This window comes from Scomber scombrus, chromosome 5 (assembly GCF_963691925.1).
Source record: "Scomber scombrus chromosome 5, fScoSco1.1, whole genome shotgun sequence".
Taxonomy (NCBI): domain Eukaryota; kingdom Metazoa; phylum Chordata; class Actinopteri; order Scombriformes; family Scombridae; genus Scomber; species Scomber scombrus.
This window is the reverse complement of record NC_084974.1, coordinates 6,926,948-6,952,382: the sequence shown is the minus strand read 5'-3', so window position 1 is coordinate 6,952,382 and position 25,435 is coordinate 6,926,948. Positions and strand designations below refer to the sequence as shown.

Genomic DNA, 25,435 nt, shown 5'->3' with positions numbered 1-25,435 from the left:
TTATTATATCTCTCCCCCTCCGCCCCAAACCGCCCTCCCCTCTATCTCTGATTCCTCCTACCGTCTCCATTCTTGAAGATGATTCCCAGGGTGTCTCCCCCCAGCAGCTTGTTGTTGTAAACAATCCAGAGTGGCTTCATCTTAGAGTCCATGTACCGACACCTCTCCACACTGAGAGACAGATGGTAATATGAGGCAGAGAAGAAGAGGAGAAAAAGTTAAACCTGATCTGAAACCTGAAACCTATGATTGGAATGGAGATTTCCATACAATCTCGCTGAATAGTGGTGTTGTCTTACTTGATGCCGGACAGCAGGACATGGGGGTTTAGAGGCGAGTGCAGGTCTGACAGAGTCTCTGAGTAGCCGCTTTGCCTCAGACAGGTCATCATGGCCTCTTTGGTCAACATTGCCTCCTTGGTCTTACTTCGAGCGTTCTTGATGGTCCCCAGCTTAATTAGCTCATTGACCGACTTTAGCTTACTCAGGGCTTCCACCTGGTTTGAGTAAAAAAAAAAAAAAAAATGTAAACCATAAAAAGTAAACCATATAAATGCAGTGTTGTATTTCAGAATTACAGTAGTTTAACGTGGACTGTTAACATCACACTTTACGTTCTCCTGGAAACAGCTGTCACATCTCATGATTGAAACCAGCTGACGAAACCCTCAAAATTATTAAATTCTGGTTACTGACAAGTGAGCACACTGTCCTTAAACACACAATGTCAGCATTACAATCCTAAACCAGTCTGTATGCTCTTCAAAACAGGAAGTGACCCGATAAATGACTGTGCTGATGAGGAAGTAGGGGGAAACTCCAGAGGAGTGACTGTCAGAAGCAACAGTGTAGAGGGCAAAGGTCAGAGGGCAGGAAGGTGATGCTGTTGTCGTTGTGATGGGCTAAGAATACCAAAAATACAACTCTGCTGGGGTTGACAATAGACTTGAGCTACTCTGCACCATGAGCAGGGACTATTAGGGTGAACGCCCAAAGATTCCAAAATTTAGAGCGAAAGGAACTACTTCTTAACAGGAATATGTCTAGAGAGAATATACTGGAAATAGATCATGATTTCTTCATTTTTGTGAGATTACATGTGTGTAAGTGACAAGAAATAAAAAGAGATGCTGTGTGGCTTACCTGTTTCTTTAGAACCTCAATATGAGGGATGCTGCCTCTACAGTAGGCTTCCAGGATGAGGGCAAACTGGACTGAAACAGCTGGCATGTGCATCTCTGACCTGCGGGGGGCAGCAGAGAGGCGGCATGGTCAGAGGAGAGGCCTCTCTAGAGTCAAGCTGCTCTTTTAAAAACACAAATACTTTTCCCTTTCTTTTTCACATACCGTAAATGCCAGAAGAGGAAGTGTCCTATCTTGCGGTTCCTCTGGGCACGTTCCAGGAGGAAGTGGGTAAGGGCGCAGTCATAGTAGGGCTCATAGCGCAACACCTGCACCAACTGCAGCAAGTACTGCGACAGCTCCTCATTGCTGGTGAGGAAAGAGAGGGAGGGAAACAAGGAGAAGCATGAGCCTTTAAGCAACCTTTCACTTTCATTTTTTTTTAAACTCTTAAACTTAAACTATAACATGATTTTGAAGCATTTTTATTATCTACTATCCTTTGCATGAAAGAACTTAATGTATTTTCTGATCCAAAAGAAAGAAGGTGACATTTAACAAGGTGTACTGGATTACACTATATTACAGTGGATGATACAAATGCAGTCTGGCTTGAATATGAGGCAAAGAAAAACTGAGGAGACAAGGATGTGTTATATAATATTTATGTGTGGGTGGATACATGTGTTTACCTCATATCACACAGACAGCGCACAGCATATTCTCTGACATACTGGTCAGGGTAGTTGAAGTCCAGAAGTTCTAGAGCGTCTCTGGGACTCAGTTTGGGCCAAATCTGAAGCAGTGCCTGCAGCTGAGACACACACACACACACACACACACAGATACTCAAAAACTGATAGTATTTTAACTGTGAATACCCTTTGCGTCACAATCTAGAAAGAGATGTTTGTTCTCACCTCAATTTTAGTTATTGATGATTTAATGTCCAAATTTGGTTGTTCAACATTTTATTTTTTATGATGATTACATACAGTGTGGTACTTTGGGAAATGTTCGGGTTATTTTTCAGGTGCTGGTAAACTATTCCTTTTCCAACGGAGGATATATAAACATCTTCTAAATGCTGAAAAAAACTAGTGCTAATCATTTTTGCTGTCACAACTGATACTAAATAACATTTACGCTAAATATCTGAGAGACTAACAAAGAATTGAGGTCCAAATTGTCCCTTAACAGTTAGGATAATCTTAAAACTCTACACAGGATCAAATATGAATGGTCTGTCTGTCTAAAATAAGCCAATTTAATCCAAATCAGCTTCTTGAATGAGACACTTTGCTCACATGTGTTGCATCACTCTGAATCTTGGCATAGGAGTGTGCACATTCATACTCACTAAAAGAGATTACAGACTTAACAGGGAGAGGAGGATTTTAGCAATAAAAATGAGTTGATCTCATACAGGTAATGTTTCATCCACAGCCCATCGGTTTAGTTTTTATTACTTTATTTTTAATTGTTTTATTTCTATTTGTCTGTAGTGTCAAATAATGCATTGGCTAACCTGGGCCATGTCCTCATGTTTGCTCCATTTGACGGAGAGTAGCAGCTTGGGCAGTGACTGAGGGAAATTTTCACGGCAGTCATAACGTAGTGTCCAGATCAGATCCTTCTCGTTCTCACACAGCTGAGAGAGTGGGTCCCGCTCCATGATCTCCTTCAGCTCTATGTGGAACTTCTTACCTCCACGACCCTGAGAGAAAAGGATGGGAGGAAGGAAGAAACGTCCAATGGGTTAGGGATTTTGAGAAGGAGAGGATTTAGAGGTGAGATGAGGTGAACGGATGGAGAGGAAGGGAAGAAAAATAGGAAAAGGAGCCAGGAAGTGAAAATATGTGAGAGGAGCAACGGCAGTAACTGTAAGCGACCACAAGATGGCAGAAGTGTATCAAAGTACTACTACAGAATTTTTTCTCAGTTACTCTCTTAAATGTGAGTCATCTCAATTCATAAACCAAGGACTATCATTGAATTATCTCTGTTTATTCCAAGTGTTTGCTGTTTGACTCTTAAAAGAACAAAGGTGCGTTAAAGAGCCAATAATTTCATTATAAACTTGGTCTTGATATGCTGACGTAAAACAGACCCCTGGTCAAACTTTCATTCTGAGGGAATAACATTAGGGGAGCTGTGTGGAGCTGTGCACGTAGGCACAAATTGACACACTGTTAAAAAAATTAACACCAACCTGTCGTCAGTGTTAATCCATAGTTTCACACGAACACCTCAGCTTTAAAAGGCTGCGTTGGGGCATGCCCTCTACATAACACAGGATTATGTAACCGGCTGTAACACGCCCAGGAGTGGGTTTTTGGTCGAAGGGGCAGTGAGACAGGAAAACATACAAGTAATCTGATTAGAGTCTCTAGTTTTGAAGGGGATTGGAATATTTTGCTGTTACACCCTGCCAAAGTGATAACAATGGGTTTCCAAGGAAACTAGCAGTGTGTGCCTATTTGAGAGATTAGACTTGCTATGTGCGTTGGTGAGGAGAGAGCATTGACGCTGCATGTTAATTTCTATCACCTGACACTGCTTTTCACCTGTGCTGCACTTGAAGAATGTGAATATTTTGGTATATCTACACAATTAACCCCAAACTCACCATAGGTGCACAGTCACTCGCTCTGGCGATCTCTGCAGCTTTTTCCAGTATCTGCAAGAAAGTGAGAGAGTATTGAGTGAACACCCTCGCTGATACAACACTGCTGGAGTACATTAAGCAGGCTGAGCATGTCCTGATCCTTTTCGTGCCAGCAGCTACCACTTCATCATAATCACTAGGTACCATTATTAAGAGCACTAAGCCACCGTGATGACAAATTCAACTGCAGTCAAGTCTTTAAAGAAAGGAGGCAAATGAGGCCTCATCGTACTTCTAAGTTCAGACATAGTGATTATTGAGCATGTTAGCTATGAGATCTTTGGGTGCAAGGCTGCAGAAATAATTTGTTCAAGACTAATTAAATATTCAAGATTAGTGGCATGTCCAAATGTTGACAGAAAAGGTATGTGTGTGGGCTGACTAATGTCTGACCTTGTCAAAGGGAGGGAAGATGATGGGGTGTGACGAGTACTCTGGAAAATGGATGTGCAGTGCTGTGGCGTTCTCAGTGTATGGGTTGGTCTGGATGGTTCCTATGGGGTTCAGCATCTCTTCAAGTTCATCTGTCCAAGACACACACACACACACACAAGACTTAGCTGATGTTTATCTACTACATGGTGGCAACTCTAACTGATTTGTGTTAGTAGAAATTAAGTAAACATGAGAGCGGTGTGTATACCAGGAAAGGAAGACCAGCAGTGCAAGATGATATCTCCAGTCTTCAGCTGGCCTTTGTAGTCAAACACCATGGTGTTGACCCAGGCTATAGGGTAGTGCTGGAACAGAGAGACACTTGTTTAGTTAATGATACTATTAAAATAGAGTGTATATATGTGCAGTAACTGTGACCGTGTAGGTTTGAGAACAAGACTGTTTCTTACCACTTTCCCTGCTTTGCGAATGGTCTGGTACTTGTTTAGATGAGCGTTTTTGGTGGACTTCTGCTTCTTCACCTTATCCATGACGGCGTAGATGGCGAAGCAGAGGCGGGTCATGCGTGGCAGGTCACAGACGGAGATGTCGAACTCCAGCGTGCTGTCTTTCCACGTGTGATCCGAGCGTCCGCTGCTCTCGCTGCTCACCGCGGGTTTGCACAGCAGCTCTGTACCGTGGAAGAGGCCTGCTCTCACCTGGACCTGGGAGGGCAGGAGGGAGGGTGGCAGCACAAAGAAAGAGTCATCTTAATCCCTGAGCTAAACTTTGTTAATAACCTTCAGTTGGACTGGCTTTTGGTAAGGCCTTATGAAAGCAAAAAGGAGGATGACAACCTATATTTTGCAGCTACTTAACACTCAAGCCAATGTGTTTAAATGAACATTTTTATTATGCTGATATAATCTTTTATGACATGTTTTCATTACTTATCTGACTGACAATCTACAGCTGCTGATGACATGTTGGTGTGCTACTTCTGTAAATGTTAAACCTCTTTGAAGACACAGCACAATTGTGTTTTACGTGTTCACTGGCATATTAACAAAACAGACAAATGACTGCATTACAGATGTGGACAAAGCAGGAGTTTACCTTGGCAGTCTCCTCCGCGTTCACCTTGCTTCCTTTCACAAGGACTATCTTAAACGTGCTCGACACATCCCACACACACGTCTGTACTTGCTGCGAAGGGAGAGTGAGAGCAGAAGGAGCGATTAGAGATGGGTGAGCAGTATTTTGCATGACGCGCTGTAAAAATATGTACTCCAACACGCTCACGCACACACTTGCTCACGCACACACACACAAACAATGTAAGGGTGGGGAGGTAAAAGGGGGGGGGTCAGGCAGGTCATTCTGATGAGCCAAGTGGATTTGCAAGGGTCAGCAGTCAGCAAGATAAACAGCATCACATGACACCTAGAGCCTATGAACATAACTAACTAGCACACTTCCTGCTATTTGTTGTCTCTCTGTGTGGGTGCTGATGTGTTGAAGTGCTTGTGTGAGTGTGTGTAATTTGCCTCTTGTCAGATAAGATGCTGTAATTTTTTTCTGCCTTCATTATTGCAGGCGGAAACGAGAGCTGCGTGCGCTGTATTTTTTACAAAAACAGCACGTCCCTCTGTTCGCTTGCTTTGTTGGGAGCAATTATCAGAAAGATCTACAAGAGCACGAGAGCAGGGCATCCAAAAACAGGTTCATTTCCTGAAAATAAATCTCACTTCCTGTCAACCAGCAACACAACCTTATTACAGTATGACCAGAAGCCCTGTCAAAAATGTTGTTTATGACATATCATTCTGAACAAGCTGTAAACAGGATAAAGGGTTTTTACTGATACTAGAAAGCAGTCAACCCATTGATTGGTTCAGTAAAAGAAAATAACCAATAACCAATTTGATGAGATTCATAGTTTAAGACATTTTTCACAATTTTCTGACATTCCAAAGACAAATTGATTAATTGAGAAAATAATTAGCAGATTATTCAATAAGGGATGAAATCTTTAGTTGCAGCCCTAACCTAGTTAAGTGGAAGTTTTGACCTAAATATCAAGCATACATCACTTATGATGTATGCTTTAATACATATGTAAATCAATTCATCCAAGCACTATTGGATATTAGGCTGCTTTTTATCCCTTGATGGATATATAAAATAATTTCATCTTGTTGGCATTTCCATGTTTTGCTCATCAACTATACCCATTTAATCTGGAGAAAATGTTCCAGTCATTTTACAGTATGCCTGCATTCATCATATGATAATATACAGTGATTGAGACACTTTGTAATTCCTTTAGTCACATTCTCCACTGAGTATGAATGTACTCATCAACAAAATGGGGAAGTGAGGTGAAACTGCTGTTTTTTTTAGTTTTTTTTTTACTGTAAACGCACACACACACACGCAAAAAAAAGTTTTGTAATAATGGCTCTAACACTTTTATGATAATATTTGATAAATATGATGTGGTTACCTTTCGTATAATTATTCGCACCTGCAATATTTACAGACTTTCTCAGCTGCAAATCACCAGGCATCAAGAGTCAGTGTGGCATCAGGCAATTAAAACAACAGGAGACTCGCTAACGAAAGGCCAATTAAATGCAATCTGACATTTCAATGTGGATGCACACATCAATGAGTGATGTCACTGCACACCTGGCGGCATCAGCTGTGGAGCTAGTGATGTTTTCTGACACCGTAACAAAAAAGAGGCCAAAACTAAGTCGACGCTTATAGTATATAGAACGACTTTACTTTATGGAGCAGCCTGTGGTCTCCATGAGGTTCATTGGTCAACGTGGCAAATGCTGGCAGGGCAGCGCAGACTTGTTGCCAGGCACTCAGAACAGTGCCTCATAAAAAGACAGGTGGCAGCTGCCAAGTACATGTTTACACAACCTGCACACCTGCCTTGTTCAGTGCAGGTGAATCAAACAAACTGGAGCTTTTCCTGTTTTGGTGAAAGAAGAACATTGCTCAGTAAACACTGGTGGATATTAACTGACTGTTATCTAGAGCACATAGCAGCATTTTGTGCATCGAAACATCAGTTTTAATCAAACGTTATCAAATCACATAACATTAATAAACGTATGTGATAAGAACAAGCTGAAATTGACTTCACCTTCTTACCCAATGACGTTTGTGACTGTTGAACACACTAAACCGCCACAGCACAGAAGTGAGAGTCACATTTATTCACACACATTATCCCCATACTAACCGTGGGAGCTCTTCTCTTGGGAGGTAGTGGTAAAGGTGGGTTGGAGGACTTGCGGCTGACCACAGCTCCGATGGCACAGATTTCCTTTTCAAACATGGCCTTGACGACGCTGGTGTGGACCAGGGTGAGGTGTGGAGGCTCCTTGGCTTGCATGCACGTGCGGATGTACTGCACACACAAGACAGGGAAGGAGAGCTTTTTAGTTATGTGTATTTCCAAGCCTTTTTTAGTCTTGTGAAAAAGTTGTTTTGTTCATAGTTGTGTTAAAAGTTAAAAGTTAAAAGTTAAAGTACACTCTGTCAGACATAAAAGTGGAATGGCTTTTCAGAAATAGCCAGCAAAAGTACTTCAAAGACAGGCAAAAAAAAAAACACAAGTCAAAACTAGTGAAATGTATGCACTGCTTATAGAGCATACTTCATCAAATAAGCAGCCTTGCATGCTTATTTGATGAAGTATGCTCTATGTGCAAGGCTACACACAGACAGGACCAGATTCAGCTTAAAAATGCTTGGCACTTAATTTAAAATAATTAATTTTTTAAAAAAGTGACCAACCAAACATAGCTTGTGGAACTTAAGATGCATACATTTACCTACAGAGGCTGCCTTCTTGATTTGCTGATCTCATAACACTATTAAGCCTGTTGATCCACAAATAAGGACTTAAACTGAGGAATCTTAAAATCTATGATACCTCTCTGATAATAAAGTCATCCCTAGTTTATGATGTTCATTTCACAGGAAACCAAAAGTAACAGCTGTACTATACTCGCACTGAGATAAGATATCATTGCACAGAGAAGAATCTATTGTTTGCTAGTTATTGCTATTAATTCATAGTCACTTACCAGCGCACTAATGTATGCTGTGCTTCCTGCAGATAAATGCAATCTTGGTGCTTTATATAATTGGTGCCTGTTTTGTGTGATTATTCTTATGACTTCCTTAAATGTGTCTACGTAAATATGTTTATTATCTTTATAAATCAGTTTTTTTAACAGCTCTCTCCACAGAACTGCGACTGTAAACTAGACAAATTTATTTTAGATTTGTTCTCCAAGATAATGTATCCTGCTCCTGATTCACATGCAGGCTTATCTGGGTTACCTGAATATTTTCTGAAACAGCTGAAAACAAGCAACACGCAACCATGTATACTGTAAACACACCATCAACCAACCCGCACCATTACCAAAACTACTGCGGTTCAAGCCCATTAATTCTAGTTTATATCTCATCTTTTTTTCCACAGACAGACCAGACAGGTCTGACAATAGCTCAGGCTGTTACTGTCAAACATTACGCAACTTTATATCAGTTTAAATTGTATTACCATGTGATAAGCAAAGATTTTTAGAATCCAAGGGTAGAAAAATGATAACCTTTTAAGAGGACTATCTCTGCTCCACCTGGTTATGCCAACAATACTGATAAAGGAAATGAAACATCAAAGTGAGGATTAGAGTAGTGTCTATAAATCACTGATAGATAGTAATCCCCACTGTGTCTCGGAGAAACTACAAGGTTGCAGCAATGAAAAAAATAATAAATGCAATCATCTGTATCCACTTCTATATGATGGTTGTTATCAGGATGTTTTGCGTAACTGCTTGTGTAACACTAGATTTCTTACAGTATGCAGAGTAACCTTGTGCACTGCATGATCAACAGACCTTGTACTGAATGAGAGGGTGGTCTCCACAAAGGAACTCCAGGCAATGGCTGACCCTCAGTACGTACTGTCCCCTCCACGCCTCCTCCTCAGGCCCGTGGGTGGTCAGCCACTTCCTCAGCGCCTGCTCCATCAGCTCGGTGGGGTTGCAGGACGATGGCACCTTCAGGCTGGCCGAGTCCTGCCAGAGAAAAAAAGAAAGACGGGGATTATATTTCTAATAGAAATACGAGCAGCTTAATCTTTCATGAGAGGTCAAAAGTGGAATGAAGGATGTTAAAAAGCAACGTGAGGATGCACAAACTCTTGATGACCCTTGCTGCTGAATCATATCAAGGCAAGTTCTGCATTTGTTTACAGATCTCATGACATATTGTGTAAAGAAGAGGAAACTGTAGCTAATTAAATATAGGCACAGGACACAGGCACAGAATAAACACACTTACAGTCACTTAGTTCATACACAAGCGATCACTTGGACATGTGTGACTTCACACTCTGACAGACTGTGAACCACGGTGCGTGTAAATGCATGTGAGTGCTCCACACATTGCCACCGCCGGTCTAATATGTTCTGAGTGCCAGAGCGAGGCTCACTGTTTCATCCTATTTATAGCTCAGTGCTGACCTGATACCTGAGATGGAATTATAATTTCCTGGAGGTTTAATAAAAATGTCATCCACTAATAATTAATGACAGAAAATATTCCACAGCTAAATGATGGTGGAAAGACAAAAAACGGCAGCTCATATAAGACATATCTTGGACTTTTTCTGAACTGATGAACATTATTTTTAAAAAGGTTGAAATAAAGATAAGATTTCTCTGCTAATACAATGAGGGACCATGTGAATAAAACCAAAGTCAACCACTGAATAATCCTAATGATATCACTTTAAAAAGGAAGTTTCAGCACTGAGCCTCATATTCACTTCACAACAATAAAACACACACAGCCACACTTCCTGCCCATAATGTGGCTTATTGTGTCTGACCTCTTAAATAAGACTTCCCGTCTATGTCCACCTGAGCACAGTGGCACAGATGGCCCGTCTTTGTGTATGTGCATGTATGTGTGTGTGTGTGTGTGTGTCCATGATGTTGACCAAAGCTTAGACACACACACGCACACACACACACAGGTCTGGAGGGACATGACCATCTGTTTTATTATTAAATAACATCTATAACAGAAGCAAATAGAAAGACCTGCAGAGACAAAGACAGATGGAAGGAGACAGACAGCTAGATCACAGAAGGAGAGGGAAAGAGGTTCATATTAATTAGCGTTTGGGTCCCTTGAGCTGCCATGCTAATGCGTGTGTGTGTGTGTGTGTGTGTGTGTGTGTGTGTGTCCGGGAGGATGGCATCATTTTGCTGATAGTTGTGACCCATTTAGTGTTGTCACATGACTTTTTCTAGTGGGCTCAGTCACGTGACTATGGTGAAGCTGCTAACTGTGAGCCTGAAAAGAGGCTGAGTTACAGTGCATGTGCCTGTAACTCAGGGTGGGGGTCACATGGCTACTTTCTGCTGTAGTAGTTGCAATAAGTCACGTTATTATTCTGGGCTCATTATGTATGCAGATGTTCAAAAGGTTCAAAAATGATGGCAAGAAAGTAATAGCCATCACTTCAGCAAGAATGTAAATTAGCCTTCAATCTCTTGTGGCTGCTAGCTGTTTACAAAGAAGAGTTTTTGCCCTTTACAGCAAAATGCAATATAAGTTTATAAAGTTTAATAATAACACTGATTAAACATATGTTTAATAAGACATTAGGTTTAATAAAGGCATTTTTAAAACTTCATTGTGTAATTGGGAATTCCTAAATCCTGTCAAATCAGTGTTTTGCTTTGGTGAGTTACAAGGCAGATCAATTGTCCTGGCTGTTTGTGATAGGCAGCAGACTTGTATCTGTCAGAGGCTTGTAGAGGCTTGCTAATAAACAAAATTAATTTTAATCATTCACAATTAATGTCTCCATCGGTGGATTCTTTATGAGATAAAAGAGAACTGGTGAGATTGTTTTCAGAGCAACAATATACTTTTGAGATCATTATCACCGGTTTCAAGACCAGTGTTAAAATGAAATGTCTAGATTTTAAGAGAAGACTCGTTGTAGGATGTTTGTCCATGATTTCCCCCCGGTGCATCCGGTAAGGGAGCTTAATTGCATGTCACACCCTTTCTCGCTATCATCCTCATTTACTGTCATCTCTTTACTGTGGGCAATCTAATAAAAACAAAACAAACAATACACCACATGGCATACAATCTAACTAGAAATATCGCCTCATGGTTGTTTGCCTCCAACAACCTGTCGAGTTGCAGGTTTTTTTCCATGTCCGTCCAGACTCATGTAATATTTGTAGTGACGACTTTGAAGGAATTTAATAAAAAGGTTTTAACTGTATTTTCCTTGTATGTGTTCACATGTTTAGCCAATAAAGCTGACTCTGATAGAACATAAAGTTGTAACCATGACAGTAGACGATGCTTCAGATACTAAAACATGGATGCTTCACACACATCTTCAATTCAGCAGCAGAGAAGATTGTGTATCATAAGTATCTGACCAAATGTGAAATATGGTCACAACCTGCCCTTTTGTTCCTGAGTTATAGTGTTGAATAATGGCCAGAGAAGTGTTTGTACAGAACATTATCACAGTTCAATATGACCTTTGACCTATTGGGTATAAACAGTCATCTCTACATCATTTTATCCTACTAGACATTTATGTTAAACTTTATCATAATTAGTGTTATTCTCGAGTTATGGCCAAAAATGTGTTTTATGAGGTCACATTGACCTATGACTACCACAATGTGAGGTCAAGTGAATGTTTGTGCCAAATTTGAAGAAATGACTTCAAAGAGTTCCTGAGATATCTCGTTCATGAGAACAGGTCAGACGGACAACCTGGAAACATGATACCTCCGGTCACAGCTCTCACCGGCGTGAAGGCATAATAAAAATGTTGTAGACATAATGCACAGAGTTGTAATGTTTCTTATGAACACACGTTTGGTGCTGTGCTCTAATTTATTGCCAGGTGTGGAGAGGTGATAGCAGGTTAGGGTTAGGGTTAGGGTTAGGGTTAGGGTTACCCAGTGCACAGTTTGCTCATTGCATCATAAAAACAGTCTTTATTTACAGTTTCAATCTAACCCCTAAATAAACTAAAAACATACTTATGCACAGGGCGACAGACTCACCTGAGACTGGTCAAAGTGGATAATGACTTTCAGGTCTGCGGGCCGGTCATTGAGTCCATCGGTGATGGCTGTCTTGGCTGCGGGCTCTAGCTGCGGGGAGAAGCAGGCCTGCAGCCATTCCTTCCACGACATCATCTGCATATGTTGCATCCTATCTTCACTGATACGAAACATCTTACTGCGAAAGTCCTTCACCTCCTGGTCATTCATGCCGTCGAGTTCATGGAGGCCTAGTGGAGGTTTGAGTACAAAATAATAGTTGCAGCATTGCTCGGAAGTAGGATACATCTTGATTTAAATAAAGTGCACAAATTAGATTACATTATTTGTAACAGGTGAATTATCTGATGATGTGCTTTGAGAAAATACATTAATAAGTCAGTAAAAATAAGGGTTAGCAAGATGAGCAATTCTAAAATATCTTTAAAAAATAGTTTTAAAAGCAGCATCAGGTTTGTTAAAATGTACATTTTGTATTTTTGCTGATTTTATGTAATTTGAAATGACATTTGCACCATTTTGAACCAAGTAAGACTGAATGCTCCTAAAAATGTCAAATGGTGTAACCACAAAAGAATGATAAATATTCAATATTTTATACACCTACACTGTATTTAAGTGTACTTATACAAATAATGACTTCATTTAAAACATTGAAATGGTTCCTGATTGACATGATTCCCCAGATGAAATGTAATATATATAACAATTGTATTCCATTACCTTTACTTAATATAAAAAGTTATAATGTAAGATCATGCCAAACTAGTTGATATGATTTTTTATTAAGAATTTAGTGTTTTTAATAAAGTTTAATTATTTGGTACAAAGTTTTTATGGTTACACCACTTTTAAGACATTTTAGCCATAATCCTTTTATACATTCTCGCAAAATGGAATAAAAGCAGAAATGTGATGCTGGGTCCACAAAAAAAGAATGTGTGCAAGTTATTCATACGTTTATTTTCAAATTCTAACCCTTTTACATTTGACTAAACCACATGGACACAAAGAAACGTCATTGACCCATAAATGAAATGTTTGGACTCTCATTCAAGGGAGTGGGAAAGTGTGACAGGTACTTGTACATGCTATGAGAAATTCTTGTAATAGAAATTATTTTTAACAAACAGGTACAGCCTCTACTTATCCAGTAGGTTGTTTATGTCATCTCATGAAACTGAACGAGCTCTCAGGTGAGAAACGGATCTTGTACACTGAGGATAAAATGCTCTAAAGCACAGGATTAAAGGTTCATGTAAAATGCACAAACACCTGTGGGACACTTGATGTCAGGCAGTTGCACCTGGTAATGAATGTGTAAAAAAACAGGATTACAAACTGCAGTCTCTCACGGGAATAAACCAGAGCCTCTTCATTTTCACACTGGCACTAAATGCCAGATGCATGAACTGCTGTTTGGCTGATTATACTTTATCTTTCTGCTCCCCTTTGAGCTTTTGTCTCTACTTATTTCAAAGGGGAGCTGCACAATACTTTCTTGGTAATGAAAACAACATGTTGACATTTAAAGCCATTTAACATTCATATGACCCTCTGCTTTCAAAGAAGGGCTCTGGACCACATTAGCTGCATTGTGTGAGCCGGTCTGTGTGACTGTATTTCTGGAGGGTAAAAAAACACGGTCGGCCCCGTGAGTGTGTAATTGTTTGTTACTGCGCACGGCACGAGGTAGGTGTGTGCGTTTGCGTGGGGCTGGCCAGACTTGCCTGTGGGGTTCCTTTTGAAACGCTCTTTACTCTGACAAAAGCCTTTAAAAGATCATGTCAGACCAAAGTGGAGCCAGGAGGGGAGAATATCAATATCGTCTGAGTCTCCTTCAATTAGTCTCAGAGCCCCTTCCCTCCCTGGGTCCCTTTCTTCCTCTGAAGAGGCCTGCTGTGGCCAGAGGACTTCCATGATCCTGACTATCTCAGTGAGAAGAGAGATGTGTGACTTTTCTTTTTTTTAAGTTTTGTAAAAGTGTGTATATAATGCATGCGCCCCCATATATAACACTTCTAATTTATTATAAGTTAAGTATGAAAGTACAGTGAGGTTAGGTAACCTCTTTCCTATCATAGTGATTGATCACCTCTGATCCTCTTTAAGGCCTAATCTTCACCAGAGATAATACAAAGTGACAGCTGATGGAAGACACATCAGGAAGACGTCCAGTCAATCCTCACGCCTCTCTATCAGACAGCTGGGCCGCTGATGGGAGCCAGCTGCAGACAGGCCTTTGGCTCTGATGGCTGGGGTGAATGTGCTGAGTAGGATAACTACTTAGCATACTAAAGGAGGTGCTTAAGGCTTGTTGTGCGTACGTAATGATTTACCGTCCCATTAACCAACTCTCAAGTGCCTTCATGGCATTGGGAATTCCAAACAGGGACAGTAAACGGATCAGAGAGGGAGTGATGGAGAGCCCACTTTCATTATTTTACACGTGTCTCAGCATTCAAATCACCACAACTGTACACGAGCAACAGTCATCGAGTGCGACGTTGCCTCACCCTTGCTGATGAGCACGCCGATTTTGGAGTCCAGCAGGCGCTCGGCTCGGCCGCAGTTGCGCGTCACCAGCTTGAGGACCGGCAGGAAAGGGCGGACGTCGCACAGCCTGCGGGTTTCGTCCTCCAGTTCTTCGTGCACGGCTGCCTGGTTGACACACTCGAACATGTGGCTCTCCATGTCGCCCAGGGCGGGAAACAACGGGAACGTCTGAGCCTGCTTCCATAAGAGCTAGAAGGGGGAGAAAGAGAGTTTTACTATGTGCGAGCACTTGTTTGAGGTTTCACTTTAATGCTTTAGCACTGTAAAACCACCGGGGGTGTTTTTATTGTGTCCATTAGACTGAATTAAATAATTCCAACTTAGAGTAAATGCAACCGGAATGAAAAGCATCTGCGTTGTCAGCTTTATGGCCACACATATGAGGTTATCTAATGGTTTTTAAAAAGGTTTGACAAAGCAAGTCTTCTAACCCTTACATGAACACTATGTATATAGCTTCATAAGGAGCACAAATAGGGCTTTTGTTCTTTGATTTTTTAACAACACCTTCACACACACACCACATTAAAAACATACATGACGTAATATATTGACGAAAGTGTACGTTTCATGATCAGGAGCAAAATATGACTCACGGCAACATGACACAGCGTCTGGGTGAGCCAATCAGGAAATGAATAATATATCCACCCGCCAATGCCAGAATGATTCATGTCCCTGTGTCCCCACAGCATGATCACAGGGTTGGATGGCAAGGTGTTTGTGCTTGTCTGAGCTCTGTTGTAGCATATTGGAGCAGGACACATTTGCCCTATCAATAATACATGCTTCTGTGGGAACACTTGTGGCTTTTTTTTTTTGTTATGTTGACCCCATCTCCTACAAATGTTATTCGATTGAGCACTGTTCTCAGAAACAGGCTTTAGAAAACCGTAGTTACTTTTATTTCCCACGTATTAACAAGCTGATAGCTCAGTTCTGCTTTCTGGGAAATTATAGCAAAGATTTATTAGAATGAATAAATACTTTCAAACACTTTCATTCATAATGCTGCTCTTTTTGGCTGCTTGATCACAGATAAAGAATTTGTTATGTGGCTGTTTGGAAGGCCTGCAAAAGTCAAAAGAATCTCTTACACTTTGGTTAAACTAATGTCCCACCCAGCAGCTTCACCTTTTCTTCACCATTTTTTCATTTTGTAGAAAAAGTCTCACTCTACCTGTCTTCTCCTTCTATTTTCTTGCTTCACTGATGTTTAATTTGTCAGAGTGTTTGTTGGTTGTGTATGTTTCCCTTTAAGGAAATGAAGATCTCTTACATGCGAGTGCCAACAGACATCTTTTATGCATGCAAAGTCACACATCCATACATTTAGTCCAATGACTTAAAAGGCTTGAACATAGGCAGAAACCTAATTCATCATATAGTTCCATGAAAATCAAACCAACAGGAAACAAACAACGTTATTGCTAAAATTGAATATCTGTGTATCTTTGGTCACGTTACAGGGCTAATAAAGCCATGAGTGATTTCCAGAAAACGGCAGACAGACCTTACTTAAACACAGACCGACTTGTTTATTCGCTGTTTAGAAAAACCTCTTGAGGCTTTTTTGAAAAGCGCTTCCCTAGGGAAAAACATATTGGAGGTTGTGTCTCCCTATGTGTGTGTTTTCAAAGGCGATCAAAAGAATGCTAAACATCAGCTGTGAGAAGGTCACGCACTGAGTCACTAGAAAACAGGAGGGGTTGTACACTATAAAGCAATCCAATACAACAGCCCTGAAAATGACTGTCAGTAATAAATAATACATTTTGAAACCTTGATTATTGTTGAGACTATATCAGAAATGTGGAGTCTACTCAGGATTAATTCTGAGACCGTAGAATATAATCACATATTTTATTATATGATTATACAATAATGTTTATTGTCAAACTGTAAAAACTTCACCTCTTCATTATATTTCTTTGTCACAAGTGTTTGATAACTACATTTAAGGGATCATTGCAAAAAAATTAGACATACTGATATCAGATTTTTAAAATTCCTTAATATCGGTATCGACCCCAAAATCACAATATATAATGTAAGTTTGTTTTTCTGTGTCAAAGCTGTTTTCAGCATAATGCAGTCTGATACAGCACCTCCTCAAAGTTCAGCCTTAAAGTAAACCTCAAGTAAGGTAGCAGTTATTGCAGGCGTATCGCATTTCATTGCTTTTCCATTAGACAGGTGTTTCCATTTTTCTGGTCACTTGGTGTAAATTGATACCTTAACAACATCACAAGGGCCACTATAACCGGCACACATCACACACAACAATAGTCCAATTCTTGTTTCAAGCATCCTCACACTAACATGCAGTATGTGATACTTGGTAAACAAGGCAATTAATTTCCTGAGAGACTTCTAAGAAAAAAGGCCAATCAAGTCTGAGACCTCTGATCTCTGCTTCCCAAGATTAGCAGCGGTCATGCATGATGTCATGAGTTGTTTGCATCCTGAAAGCAAATAACTATCTGCAAAAAAAACAACACCCAGCCAGCCGCAACAAAAACAGGCATTAGGTGACGTCTAAAGGAACAGTTTTGCGGCTGCGTTTGTTTACTTGTGAGTAAATGTGTGTGTGGGCTGACTGTAGGAAAATAGACCTAGAGGCGTGTAAATGCAATAAAGTGACTAAATGACACACAACAAGCAAATTAAGTATTTAAAGGTTTTTTCTCTCAGTTGTGTTGTGACAATATAGCTCATCTTATTTTGCCAGCCCTCACCAACAAATGACTTTCTCTAAAACTTGAGCTTAGACGCTTCAATTTTGGCCCCCAAACCACTGTGCCACTCACCAGTTTGATGTGCTGAATGGTGGCCTCGCGTGGAACGTCCATCTGGATGTAGATACCGGTGGGCAGCAGAAAGTCCACAGTGATCTGGTCCGGAGCGTGGCCTGCCAGGGGCGAGTGGGCCGCCCATATGTCCAGGAGGTCTGTCATGGCAGGAGGCATGGCAAGGGACACCACACACCACCTCAACCATAAGGACCTGGAGAAACAGAGGAGAGACACAACACAAAGACATTTTATAAATTAAAAAATCTTCATAGGTCCTTCTAATGATTGAGGAGAGTAAAATCACAAATCAGCCTTTAAAAACTTAACGACACAGGAGAAAATTAGAGCAAAGGTTACAGAGGTGACAAAACAACAACTTTAGGGCTAATAGAAAGTAGGCTAAATGATGCAGTGACTCATCAAACCTCATCTACTCATGGTGAGCTCATCCCACCTAAAGGCAAACATGCGACATGTAAACACGTGAGTGATACAATGTTCTCACGACTCACTATTGATCAGCTCGATGTGGTATTCCAGAAATGCCATGAAATCATTCCTTTAAAAAAAAATCCAGCTCAGAAGAAACATAATTAGGTTCATTCATTCTGGTCTAAATAATCACGCTAAGTGAGTTTAGGAGACAAGTCAAACACCAATGAAATCAATTCACACTGAAGAGGAGAGATTTAAAAAGACAGCTGTGTTTTGTAGAACATATCAAAACAAGCTTTTTCAGAACATTTGAACATTTGATGAAGCTCAAATACTGGTGTCATCCTAAAAATGAAGTTTCAGCTTCTGTGGTGGTTCAAACAGTCTTGGAATATACTACTCATTCACTGTAAAGCCACATCAAAATCTAAACCACACTGTTGTTGTTTTTCTTCAGGCAGGCTTTTTTTTTTTGCTCTCCTTTTCATTGACAACTAGTTGACAGTTCCGCTGTGTCCCTGTGGGGGCAGCAGTGTGCTGAGTCCAGTGGGAGGCCGGTTGGCTTTAACTTGGGTGAGGGCCAATGCTCAGAGGAATGCCCACTAAGCAAACAGAACAAAAGGTCAGGCTGCCCTCCCCTCATCTGACAATCTGCCCCCCTCCCCGGCAGAGAGAACACACACACACACAAAGAAAACACTCACACTTATAGACGGATAAGGCATGCATAAAAGTGCACGCTCATACATCATCGTCATCTTTACACACACACACACACACACACACACACACACACACACACACACACACACACACACACACACACACACACACACACACACACACACACACACACACACACACACACACACACACACACAGGCTGGTGCCAAGGTAATTATCAAGGAAGGCAGGGGGGGATTTACACTGCCACAGTTCCTTTCTGTGTGTGCATAAAAACACTGGCGGAGTGAGGGCGAATTCTGTCGGCCGCTGACAAATCTCAAAATCCAGAATGTGTGTAATGCAACAGTGTAAACATGCAACTCAAGGACAAAAAAACCCCTCAAATTAACACACACGCAAAGCAAGCTCCAGCTACTTCCACTGAGCTGCAGTAAGTGGCCGGACAGCTGGTGTAAAACAGCCCGCAGCCTGGTTTCCATTTGGGCTCCTTCCACAACCACAGCTGTACCCTCACATCATTTCCACCTGCCCTCCCCCCCCCCCCCCATTACCTAGTCATCAAGTGGCCTAGTACTTTAACTCTTCCACTAGGCCACAGGTCCATCTCCATTTCGTCTCGTTCCGCCCCTTAAAGATGACAAGGCCCTGATTGCCTCTAATGGTCTTCCCCCATCTTTTAAGTTAAGTGCTCGAGCTACCAGCAGATGAGCTGTTATTGTGCCACGTGCCTCGGCGTGGTGCAATATCTGTGGTGCATTTAGAGCCACGATCTCAAACACTCAACATTATCGGCCATGCAAATGGAAACAATTGTGTGTGTGTGTGTTTGTGTTTTTTCTCTGTGTGCCATTACGACTGTAGTTTCTCTGAACATCACTTAAAAGTGAGTTTCCTATTATTGCGCGTGATAACGGGATGGTGAACACAACATCAGTTAACAAACACAACCACTGTACTAGGCAGGAGTGTTTATGTATGAAGTCACGTCTACATGCTCACTCACACACACACACACACACACACAACAGCACAAGGAGCTATTCAAACGAACGGTTAGAGAGGAAACAATGGCGAGCCTGTAACGTCACAAAGGTGCACAGTTACACACACATGAAAAGTAACATGACACCCGGCGGTGTCTGTCTGACGCATTGACAACATCGGCTGATCAAGGAAGGATGAACGAGAGCGGGTGTGCGTGCGCGTCTATGCATATAAAACGATCGTCTCATTAATTACGGGCTTCGGAATGACGTTTTCGCACCAGACAGCTTGAAAAGTGTCTCGTCCTGCTGTGATGCAGGCACTCAGCCTCTCTCTCTCTCTCTCTCTCTCTCTCTCTCTCTCCCTCTCTCTGTCAAACACACACACACACACACACACACGCTGTACATTCGCAGGTGAGCGGGGTTATTGAGGATGTGGTGGCAGAGAGCCAGAGGTCTGCTGCTGGGTCAGGTTTCAGCAGCAGTCTCAGTCAGAGGAGAACAAGCAAGGTTTTTTGCGAGATCAGGGAGAACGAGGAGAGTTTCATGTGACAACAAAACAGCAGAGCCAGAAGGGATCCGTCCAACATTAGCAGAAGTAAACGACGCATCGCTATGCAAGCCTCCAATCCACGCCCAACCCCCTGCCCCCAGGCACACTTTGATGACCTTCGGTGTTTAAAAAGGAGCAGAAATACGATCCCATTTATATTTGCTTTGCCTGTTTTCCAAGGCGTGCTTTTTCTTTTTCTTTTTTTTTTTTACATTTATGTAACAGTTATAAAACAGTTTCTTTATGCAGAAATGTGTCTCTGCTTGACTCCTTTCACAAACCCCAAATACAGCTGCCTAGGATGAAGGAGAGAACTGTCATTTGTTCACATCTTTGAATCTTTCTGTCCTCTCATCACATATCTGCAGATGCACTGGGACAGGGGTGTGTCGGCAAATCAAAGGGAGAGCTGGGAGATCAGAAACACACACACACACACCTGAAAGACATCCTGGTTTCAGTTTTATAAAAAAGCCATCGTCTGGCAGATAAGAGCACACAATGACATAACCTTCGTCTTACAGTAAATTAAGACCGAGCCAGCCATAAAAATCACACCTTCGATAGTTAAGACAGAGCCAATCGTTGCCCCTCGATAGATATAAGTTCCTCTAAACCAGTGACAGGGACATGTTGTGAAGGCTTTCATGCCCAGATGCCTTTATGCTTATTTAAACACTGGTGTTACTCAGCACTCTCTTTCTAAAGCTCTCTCTGTCTGACAGTAAGAGGCCTGTGAGGCTTTCCACAATGGAGTGTGTGTCCACGCGTCTGTCTGTGTGTGTGTGTGTGACTGATTGAAAGAGAAGGGCTAACATAAATGGTATGTGTGTGTGTCTGTGTGATTGTGCGTCTGTGTGTGTATGTGTGTGTGTAAAAAAAGGTCAGGCCTGGTGATTAAGGGTCCTGTGACACATTTTCTTCCACACTGTGCTAAAAATAAAGTTCGCAAAGAGGATCCAAGACCTCTTTACCTCCCCACTACAAACACTGTACACAAATGACCATGGAGCAATACACACATGCAATATCGAGGCTGCCTGAGTCAGCGTTTCCACACGTAGGCAATATGAGTGAGTGAGTGAGTGACTGAGTGTGTGTGTGTGTCTACAGTAAATGAGTGTAGAAGGCTTTTATGGCTTCATCCAGCAAACCTTTCTGTATCAAAACAAAGACATGTTGTTAAGAGGATAATTTCAAAGTGTAGTAGAACCAAACAAGAACTGCCTATATTTATTATAACTAGTCAATTTATTGATTAATCAATAGAAAAGACAGAAATTGTAATCAACAATAATTGTATAATCTATTAATCATTAAAATCTGTTATCATAAAAAAACTGTCAAAGTTCAGAACAAAGTTAAAAATTTGACAGTTTTTCCTGTTTTATATCATTTCATTTATGAGTCAATTACATTTTTTGTGTCCGTGTTGATTGGTTCAATTTAAAGGGGTTAGAATTGGAAAATAAATGTATGAATAACTTGCACACATAGGGTAGGGTTAGGGTTTGGGTCTCTGCTTTTTGTCACCGACCCATATATCACCCATACTGTAAATGAATTCTCTTCGAGTTTTGGACTGTAGATGTCACTTTGGGTTCTGGGAAACTGTGATGAGAATTTTTCAGTTTACTGACATTACAGATAATTGACTGAGTCATGTTGCAGTGTCTTAAATTCCTCCAAGACTCGGGAGGAATTTAATGAAAGGTATCAAATGTATTTTCCTTGTTTGTGTTCACACGCTTGGCCAATAAAGCTGATTCTGATAGAGCACAAAGTTGAAGCCCTGACAGTACACAATGTTTCAGATCTGAATGTTGCCTAACTTGACGCACCGGACGGTTTGTTACACAGAGCAATCTCAGGAGAAGTCCTTAGAAACTGTTTGGAAGAATGGCAGCTCATTGGATGAACCATCTGTCTATCAAGCGAGAATTCTCATAGGACACCGATTGGTCTGAACAACCGCTGCTCTGGAGTGTATAACCTGAAGCCTGACAAAATAGATTCTCACATGATATCATGATCTTGGGAATCCAGCTGCCTAGTAAGGTGAGATGTTGCTGCAAAGAAGCTACACATTCTAAAACATGGATGCTTCAAACACATCTTTAACCCGGCAGCACGGAAGATCAAAACAATCAGCACAGTTTCGAGATTAGTGCCACCAATTCAGTATCCAACCAATAATCAACCCACCTAATGTAAGATATTATTGTCACCAAAATATAACGCGTTTCACTTTCAGCCACAAAGATTATAACAAAGCTAACCGCAACACTGTGCCCACACTAGAGGTGCAGTGGTCCTGAAACCGAGACCGAAACTACGCCACCAACACCCATCGCCTCAATATGCCGTTTCATCTTCCGTGTGGCTCACTGTGTGCAAACTGCCGTAATTACTGGTAATGCAGTAATATTAAGGCTCAAAAAATCAAGAATTAACCCAACCCACCCAGTCTGCAGTCTAAATTTATTAATCACAAGAAGAAAGGAGAGATACAGACATGTATCCTAGCAACAGCAGCAGACAATCCAGTCATTAAAGAGGTGCCATTTCTCTTATCAATGATTACTAATTACAAATAGCAAATAGAGAACTTAAGGTAAGTGCTGAGCTATTTTCAGAGTCGGATTAATGAGCAGATGTTCATATATGTGGCTCTTGTAGCTTGTGCTTAAATCTGACTGAATATTGGTGTTGGCCAGCATGTGTGTGTGTGTGTGTGTGTGTGTGTGTTTGTAGGTTAACAGAAAAGCTGTTAAGCTCAACAATATGTGTTTGTCTGGCTGGTGTGTGGATAAGTGGTCAGCTGGGGTGTGTGTCTTTAGACTGTGTATGTATGTCTGCTTGTGCTTGTGTGTGTATGTGTGTGTGTGTGTGTGTGTGTGTGTGTGTGTGTGTGTGTGTGTGTGTGTGTGTGTGTGTGTGTGTGTGTGTGTGTATCTGTGTGTTAGTGTGAGTCACCAGTCGAGCAACACCAGCACTTACTGTATTTAGGAGTGGACGTAGGTGGTGGCTGTAGACGGTAAACACAAGTGTAAAGGTCATCTGTGGCTGGGTTGGTGAGATATGTTTGTGCACGTGCGTGTGTGTGTTTGCATGTATTTGCAAATTCTCAAATAGCACTCATGAGTTGTTTTTTTTGCAACTTCTGCTACATTTTGCATTTCTTTCATTTTCATTACGTATTTCACACCTTTTTCATGCTTTGATTGTTAAAATCTTGCCGCATCCGGTTGTTTTTATCTGATCGTACAAATAAGATCATCTTCCTAAAACCACGCCGCATCATGCACAGACGTCAAGCAGCTTTGGAACTGGAAATGAGGAAGCGTCTTGAAGCCAAATCCCTTGCAAGAATATTCTCACAGCCGCTAAGGAACAAACTGTCTCCACATACATGCTGTATCAGAGAGGAAACGTGAGTGAGGCGATGAAGAGGTTCTGTTTGTGTGTGTGTGTTTGTGTGTGCGTACTTCTGTGTTTGTACAGAATTAAGCAGCCAACTGCATCCGGCCAGCTAACAGAGCTCAATCATACCGACCACCTCCAGTGACAGAGTGGCACACGCCCACGGCTCAGACAGAAAGCAGTGATACCAGAAGGGAAGTGAGTGACAAATAGCCCTAGCAAAAGTCCCAACCAGTCATTCATAAAAAAGCTGATCAACACTGAATCAGAGGCTGAGCTGTTTCCGATGGTGTATACAGTGTTTTACTTAAATCAACATGCTCTTATCAGACAGCGTGGGAGAAGACTAAATATCTTTGCATGTCTTACGTGTGCCGTAGTTTGTTTATGCAAATAAGCAGTAATTCTGGTCTGTTACAAATACACACACACACATATATATACCAGTGCGTCTCTTTGGATGTAGACGTTTATTTCTACTTATTTCTGTCATTATGGCAGAAAAAGGTTGAGGAATGGTGCTGGTATCACAAATCTAAAGGTGAGTTCAAAAGTTGAATTTCAGCGGCAGCATTATTAAAGCAAAGCTAATTGCTTATTTTATATCCTGATTACTCTGCTTCATAAACATAAAGCAAAGGAAGTAAGAAGGAGAGAAGCTGGAAGAAAATACAGCATGGCATTCACTGAAACTCAGCATGGACTCATTGTTAAAGCTACTGTCTGTACAGAAAGTACTTTGGGTATTTGGGAGGAATAAACACAGACTTCTAAAATGCTCCAGTGGTCAAATTTAAGCAAATCAGTGCAAGAAAATTTGCTTTGTGTTTACTCTGAACAAACAGAGCAGATTTAGATGAGGAGGAGACGTGCTTTCTTACCATCCCCTAACGCCTTGTGTGCGTTTCAGGGGATGTTAATGTGTGACTGTACGCTGACGCAGTAAACTAAGATAGTGAACATGATCAACATTAACTGTTAATAGTTATTGCGAGTGTGCTGATATCAGCATTTAGCTCACAGCACCTCTGCCTCACAGAGCTGCTAGCTCGGCAGTCTTCCAGCAATCTTCTTTGTTCTCGTAACCGGGCTCCGGCTCCGTTCTGGGCTGAAGGATGGCTCGATACAGCTGAGAAGGCCCACCACCTCACCGTTATTAGGTAGATGGTAGAGGGGGAAGGTGTTCAAGTTTTCACTCAGAGGGATAACTTCATCGTGTACAGAGTGCTTGTATATTGGAAGTGACATTCGGACATTTTCACTGACATGTTTTATGCTGAGCAAGACTAAACGTCCCACTGCATTTACAGTGAAGATGGTAATAATACACTTGCGATCAAAGTGACATCTGCAGCATCAGCATCAATCCACTGTGATGCTGCTTATATCCGACCTGCGGCGGTGTTGTTACATCACAGGCAGGGTAAACATAAACAGCGTATATCACAAAAGATACATCACATCACTTCAACCGCTGTATATTGAAAAATCTTCTGTGACAACTGGGCGCTAAAAGTACCATCGTCATTGTCATCGTGATGAGTCATTCTGCCAGATAGGCTGTGACATTGCAAGCCGGCCTCGCGATCGCATCCAGTTTGAATGACATTAGCGGGTCTAATGAGCACTCCTTGCGATCCATTTACAAACCTGCGTCAGGAGGAGCGGGCCAAGCGGAGGTGA

The 25,435-nt window shown here is 41.4% G+C and overlaps 1 protein-coding gene across 1 annotated transcript in view; it reads right to left on the bottom strand.

The window, feature by feature from the left end:
• The window catches only part of pik3cb (phosphatidylinositol-4,5-bisphosphate 3-kinase, catalytic subunit beta), a 53,866-nt gene that overhangs the window by 9,246 nt on the left and 19,185 nt on the right, over positions 1–25,435 (bottom strand). Inside the window, exons 3-18 of the mRNA XM_062418789.1 lie at positions 17,684–17,879; positions 14,834–15,062; positions 12,318–12,547; positions 9,099–9,278; positions 7,424–7,591; positions 5,281–5,370; positions 4,635–4,889; positions 4,433–4,529; positions 4,183–4,313; positions 3,751–3,801; positions 2,650–2,838; positions 1,814–1,935; positions 1,347–1,490; positions 1,143–1,242; positions 300–496; positions 62–171 (exon numbers count right to left, since the gene is read on the bottom strand). Of these exons, the coding sequence (XP_062274773.1) occupies positions 62–171; positions 300–496; positions 1,143–1,242; positions 1,347–1,490; positions 1,814–1,935; positions 2,650–2,838; positions 3,751–3,801; positions 4,183–4,313; positions 4,433–4,529; positions 4,635–4,889; positions 5,281–5,370; positions 7,424–7,591; positions 9,099–9,278; positions 12,318–12,547; positions 14,834–15,062; positions 17,684–17,842 (2,452 nt within the window). The 5' untranslated portion in view covers positions 17,843–17,879. The remainder of the gene's footprint in view (positions 1–61; positions 172–299; positions 497–1,142; positions 1,243–1,346; positions 1,491–1,813; positions 1,936–2,649; positions 2,839–3,750; positions 3,802–4,182; positions 4,314–4,432; positions 4,530–4,634; positions 4,890–5,280; positions 5,371–7,423; positions 7,592–9,098; positions 9,279–12,317; positions 12,548–14,833; positions 15,063–17,683; positions 17,880–25,435) is intronic.